The following is a 6261-nucleotide window of genomic DNA, read 5'->3' as shown; positions in this document are numbered from 1 at the left end:
TTGTAAATGTGAACTTAAGCTAAGCGTTTGGAATGTGTACAAATTCTTTACTTGTTTCTGATTTTGTTTCATGTATTTTATATATGCGAATCAAATCCGAACGTTTCGTAAATCTGTCGTTTCAGCGTGATTTTATTCCGTTTCGAATCGAGCTCCGTTCCGATAAAGTTTCCTTTTGTAAATTTAGTAAATATCATAAATAAGAGAGCTACATAAATGAACTAATTAATATTTAATCAATCGTTGGATAAATCAATCTTCTTTCTATTATGAACTTCATTTCCGAACAGGCTTTCAGCTCGTGAAAATCTTTTTCTTAGATCAAAAATGTTTTTTTTTCTAAAAAAAAGAAATCTCAGAAAAACTAAAAATTCTTGAATTCGAAATTCTTTTACTTTCAAATAAATCTCGGCAAAGTTAGTTCGAAACTCTAAAATTCAAAATTCGTTTTTGAAAAAAATCTAATTTTGTAATTCTTAAGTTCGAAAATGCTTTTACTTTTAAATAAATCAATGCAAAACTAGTATTTCCTATTCTTATAAATCAAAAATTTTTTAATTGCAAATAAATCTTGGGAAAATTTGTTTTGAAAATGTGCTAAATGTTAATTTATTTAAATATTATAAGCTTAAACGATATTCGCTTTCTTGATATGTATAATTCTATGTGTGTAAAAATTATACTTTATATATGTATATCTCCAACATTTTATGTATAATAATTATACTTTATATATATGTAATTCCTTAGCAAATTTTTATAGAACAGCTTAATTTGATGTTTGGCACCAAATAATCCGACTGTTCTCGAGATTTTCAGTTAGTGTGTCTGAATGTTGTGTAAACTTATGCCAATTTTCGAGAAATTTTCCAATTGTTGTGCTTTTCGAATATCCAAACTACAAACTATCCGCCGCACAGCTGCAAGCCATATTTGTTTTCAATTATATTGTTTCTTAAAGGAAAATTAAATCGGAAAAGTGTTTTTGGCAACATTGTAAAAGTAAAACGCAAGTTCTTTACATGTTTTCAATTTTTTTTCTTCAGATTTTATTAGCTTAACTAAATTTGATACACGTTTTTTTATACATCTATGCAGTCAGATATTAGACTGTAGATGCACTAGAAATTTGGAAACAATTTTTCGAGTGGACAAAAATAATATTAAAACGTTTTTTTTTTTTTTCTTTAAATGCAAGCTAGATCTCTAGAGACACTCTTGTCCGGGCAGCGGGAACGTGACGCTGAACTTCTTGACGCATTTGTGGAGCTCCGACAGCTGCTGCTTGATGGCCGGATTCTCGTTTAGGGTCTTGGTGTAGTCAACCAATTTGGGGCTGCTCACCGCTTTGGCAGCCTCGGCGCCAATTTTGAGCGCCGCATCGATGAAGGCGACCACCTGTTCCATGTCCTTTTCGAGTAGACCGCGCGTTGTTAGCGCTGGCGTGCCCAGGCGTACGCCGGACGGATTCAGGGCGGACTTATCGCCGGGCACCGTGTTCTTGTTGCAGGCTATGCCCACCTCCTCGAGCACCAGCTCAGCCTTGGCGCCGGTTAGGCCGGCGTTGCGCACATCGACCAGCACGAGATGGACATCGGTGCCGCCGGTGGCCACCGTATAGCCCAGATCGATGAGGCCCTTGCACAGCGCCTTGGCATTCTTGATGACCTGCGCCTGGTAGCCCTTGAATTCCGGCGATTTGGCCTGCTTAAAGGCCGTGGCAATGCCGGCAATGGCATTATTATGCGGCCCACCCTGCAGCGCAGGGAACACGGCCTGATTGATGCGCTCCTCCAGATCGTACATAACCTTCTCGCCGTTTGGTTTTGTGCTGCGCACACCCTTGCGGAAGAAGATGACGCCGGCTCGCGGACCGCGCAACGTCTTGTGCGTCGTGGTCGTCACAATGTCGGCGTACTCAAACGGTGAGGGTATCTGCTCGGCGGCCACGAGTCCAGCCACGTGCGCCATGTCGGCCATCAGATATGCACCGACCTCGTCGCAGATCTTGCGGAAGCGTGCATAGTCCAGCAGGCGCGAATAGCACGAGATGCCCGCAATGATAATCTGCGGACGGAAAGTTCTGGCCGCCTCCGCCAGTTTTTCATAGTCGATGATGCCCGTTTCGGGATTCACCTTATAGGGCATGCTCTCAAAGAAGATGGATGTGGCCGAGATTTTCTTGTTGGGCGTAAAGAAGCCGTGCGTCAAATGTCCACCATCGGGCAGATCCAGGCCCATAATACGATCGTGTGGACGCAGCACGCCCGTGTACGCGGCCAGATTGGCCGGCGAGCCGGAATAGGGCTGAACATTGACGCCCCACTCGCTGGCATCCAGATTGAACAGATGAAGGCCGCGTGTCTGAGCCAGGCATTCAATCTGATCAATAAATTGATTGCCACCATAGTAGCTGTCAAATAAAGAATGGTAATATTAGCAAAAGCTCTCCAAAAGCTCATCTCAACAAAAGCTAGCATCAATTGCATGTCCTAGCGCTTGCCAAGGTCTTTTATTGACAAAAAGTGGCGCCAAGTCAATTAAAGCTGTATTTTCTGTGAAGGAGCTTTAAAAGCTGTCATATTTCATTTAACGATTTTTTAATAAGTTGAAAGCATTCGAAACTTGTTTACGCAGAAGTGAACGTTAAAAGCTTCGCAAAGCTTTGTCAGAATTAATTGTATGGCTTAGCAAGCCACGTTTTGAAAGCTCATTAAAGCTTGACCATCATTTTTTGTATGGCTTATCTCATTTTGAGCTCTTTACTTAACATAGTAAAAAGTGATTAAATTGATGCAAAAGCTCAAAGAAGCTTTGGCATGCTGAATTTAGCGAACGAAGGAACTTTTCTAGTTTGAAGTGAGTTTTTAAAGCTCCTTAAAGCGCAACCGAATAGCTTAAACGTAACTTTCCTTGTTTAATGCGAGCTCTGAAAGCTTCAGCTCGGTTAAACGCAAACTTTAAGTTATATCAATTGTTTAGCCACAATATGGCTTTGAAGTTGTTGTCAAAATCTGACAATCTGCAATCATCATTTGATTATCAATAGGGTTCTATCTATACGTTAAAAGATAAAAAGCTTTTTAATGTAACATAAGGCAAGCTTTCGCCGTTTTTGTTTTGATATCCATGCATAAACAGATTTAGTTAGGATTAGATATGCTGCTGCTTTAGAGAAGCTTTTGCATTATTCAACTTTTAGCTATAACAAGGCACTTTCAAAGTTAAAGTAAAAGCTCGAATGCAAAGTGAATTTTGATAAGCTTGCCTAATCTTTTTTTTGTTGAATTCCAATTTCAGATACTGAATCAATGTGCTTTGTAGCTGACTTACCGCTTGCCTGGATAGCCCTCGGAGTATTTGTTGGTCAGACAGGAGCCCAGACTCTCCAGGACGGCCAGCGAGGTGAAGTTCTCGCTGGCAATCATCTCGAGTCCCTCGCGCTGACGCTCCTTCTCCTTAATAATGATATCGGCCAGCTCCGGATCGCTCTGCTTCAGTGTGGCCTGCAACATTTTCTGATCTGCCATCTTCTGTGGAGTGTATCGAATGTGTGAATCAGTTATGATAACGTAATACTCTATAGAGCTGTTGCGATCGGGGCAACGATCGGCGTTGCAATGAATCGCAGTCGCAGCGCTTGCGAGCTGTTTATTACTCGAAACAAATATTTATGTTTGCATATTTTGCCAGCCATTCAGTGCGGGTTCAATGGGTTCAAAAAACATTGGAAATTTTTTTTTTTATTATTTATTATTCCATATTTTTTTTGCCGATAAGAAGCCGCACGGAGACTGATGTGTTACCGCAGAGCATAGACTATCAAGGTGTGACCTTGGCAAATATCGTTTAATGCAATTTGAGGCGTGGCCAGGGCGGATCGATATATACAGAGCCGCTCTTGGGCGATATCTGGGTGCTCTGGCTCTCAGACAGAAGCCAATATGCTCGCTTTTGTTTTGTGAACAGGGTGTCAGAGCTTCCTCCCGATTTCTGGCTGATAAGATTAGTGTGCCAAGTTTTAATTATATATATATATATATATATACACATTTATTGCCGAGTTTTCTTGGCGTGTGCAGTCAAATGCTCGTTCGAAGGCAGGCACGCAGCGCCCAATGCACAGCGTACCATTTTTGCACGGACCCCCCGTTGGGCTGCAGCTATTTGGGTAGCGCCTATCGCCCGACCAAGTGTCAGAGAGTTCAAATTTGGTGGAACGATAAGAAGACACACACACACTGGGGGCTTACACAGCGCTGAGGTCGTCCGAAATGTCAGTTCCTTATCGAGCCAGAAGCTACTCGACGAAATGGCCTCAAGACGAAAGCCAGAGTTTCAAGAACTTACAATTTATTTTCGTACTTTTCCAGAACATAATTTAAAACTGATTTTTGAAAATATTTTATCCAAGATTTGAAGAAAATGGGAAAAAGAAACAAGTTTTAAATTGGGAGCATGATGGAGAACAAGGAATATTCAAAGAAATCTCTGAAAATGAAAATCTTTTAAATAAACAAAACCATGTTTACGAAAGATGAAAAGTTAACCTGAGGCCAGACTTGTTTCAGTTAAAAATTTTCGCCAATATTGTAAACAAAAATTCGGAATATGATTAAAAAATATTCGAAAAAGAAAGAAAAAAAAAAGTATATTAAGGGGAATTTGAACTTTTTTGTAAGTTTAGAGCAGTGTTGGAAAACCTCATAATTACTACATTCGATTCGAATATCTATAAAAAGGTTGTGCGTTTCTATCACAGCTATATCGTAAAACGATCAAAGCCAGAGATAAGCAACTGTACCGAATTTCGGGCAATTATCGTAACTGAGACTCGAGATCAGCTAGTCGGGCAAACAGACGGACATTCAATCAGCTTATGGTGCATATACATATCTTGATCGAAACACAAAAGAACACATGTGATGTGTGTTTTTTATGGAACAATTTCTGTATGCACACGAGTAAAATGAAATTACATTTTTATGAACTAAATGCCAGACGTCATTGGCAAATCAACGGGGCGGGCCCAGTTGGCGTACCTGCAGCCTGCACAAATTTTATACTTTAAACAAACAACGAATCAGAACTTTTGTGTGGGCATTTAAATTGATGAAACACGAAGCCAAGTACACGCACACCCAAGACCAGCTCGAAAGCACAAGATTAGATACCCTTCTGCAAAAACTTCAAGGTACATATATTGTCTAGCGGTAAATGCAGAGTTTGGTCACACTTTTGGACAAGCGAAATGTTTCTCCGCCTGCGCGACGGCCGATCACACTGATCAAGAAAACATATGGGCTGTATGAGACTCGAGTTGACAGCTGCCATGCGTTACATTTTTTGTAATGAAATTCGTATACCCTCATTGCTGAAGGGTACAAAAACGTGTCCGCCAATCATTCTGCACGCAGCGCCGTGTGTGAAAGAGAGAGGCACGTATTTTTCACAGAAAACAGCGAATTTACGGTTGACAGTATGCAATTATTGATCCGCTTTAATTGATCGATTCTATAGTTTTTAACAATTTGCACACACTTATGTATATCTCAAGCACACTTACCGCAACCGAGTTTGAACAGTTTCTGATCGCAGCCGACGACGCTGTTGACGACGAAATTAGCGGCGTGATTTTCGATGCCAATCGAGTTACGATCAAGTTGGCAGGCCGTTGATCATGCTGATTGCTGCTGTTAAATCTTCTGACAGCCGCTGTCATAACTGGCATTGCCTTTGTGGGGAGACGGGCGGCCGATGATCGTAAATGTAGCATGTTGTTGGTTAACATGTGTTGATGGAAATTCTGCGCGTATATCTTCGAATGCAGCGTCCGGCGTCTGGATCTGTACTAGCAAACGAAAAAGCACGGCCGTCTCTAGCACTTGCCTGTTGCTGTTGATAACCTCTGACCTGCATTTGGATTATGGTTGTGTTTGTTTTTGTGTTTATTTTTGTGTGATAAGCGACAGATCTCGATGGCTGACAAATTTGTTGTTTACTTGCCGCTTGCCATTAAACAGCATCGGCTGTGCCGCCGTTTAACAGATCAGCTGTTTGCAAATGTTTTCTTATCGATACTTTACATTAATTTGTAGCTCATTTTAAAAAAAAACTCAAAAGAAACTGTTATCTACACATGTGAGCAGAGTGTGTGACATTAAAATCATAACAGCACTAGTTCGATTCTATTATCATCGTTATCGAACTTGTCTCATCGATAAGTGCGCATGCAGTGTTGGTTAGCACCAATTAGCTGGA

At 40.9% G+C, this 6261-nt stretch overlaps 1 protein-coding gene across 2 annotated transcripts; it reads right to left on the bottom strand.

The window, feature by feature from the left end:
- Positions 1-1023: 1023 nt before the first annotated feature.
- On the bottom strand, positions 1024-5913 carry LOC115768675 (serine hydroxymethyltransferase, mitochondrial). Of its 2 annotated transcripts, none has more exons than XM_030713359.1 (3): positions 5567-5913; positions 3334-3533; positions 1024-2413 (listed from the first exon to the last, which is right to left on the bottom strand). In XM_030713359.1, exons 1-3 carry the CDS (start codon positions 5789-5791, stop codon positions 1207-1209), a joined length of 1632 nt encoding a protein of 543 aa, XP_030569219.1. In that variant the 5' UTR covers positions 5792-5913; the 3' UTR covers positions 1024-1206. The 2 variants fall into 2 exon arrangements, with proteins under 2 accessions (XP_030569219.1, XP_030569220.1); XM_030713360.1 differs by lacking the exon at positions 5567-5913 and adding an exon at positions 4254-4382.
- Between the last annotated feature and the right edge of the window lie 348 nt (positions 5914-6261).

This window comes from Drosophila novamexicana, unplaced genomic scaffold, assembly GCF_003285875.2.
Source record: "Drosophila novamexicana strain 15010-1031.04,08,12 unplaced genomic scaffold, DnovRS2.1 tig00001929-arrow-arrow-pilon, whole genome shotgun sequence".
Taxonomy (NCBI): Eukaryota; Metazoa; Arthropoda; class Insecta; order Diptera; family Drosophilidae; genus Drosophila; species Drosophila novamexicana.
Note: the sequence above shows the minus strand (reverse complement) of the source record. Positions and strands in the feature narration are given on the sequence as shown.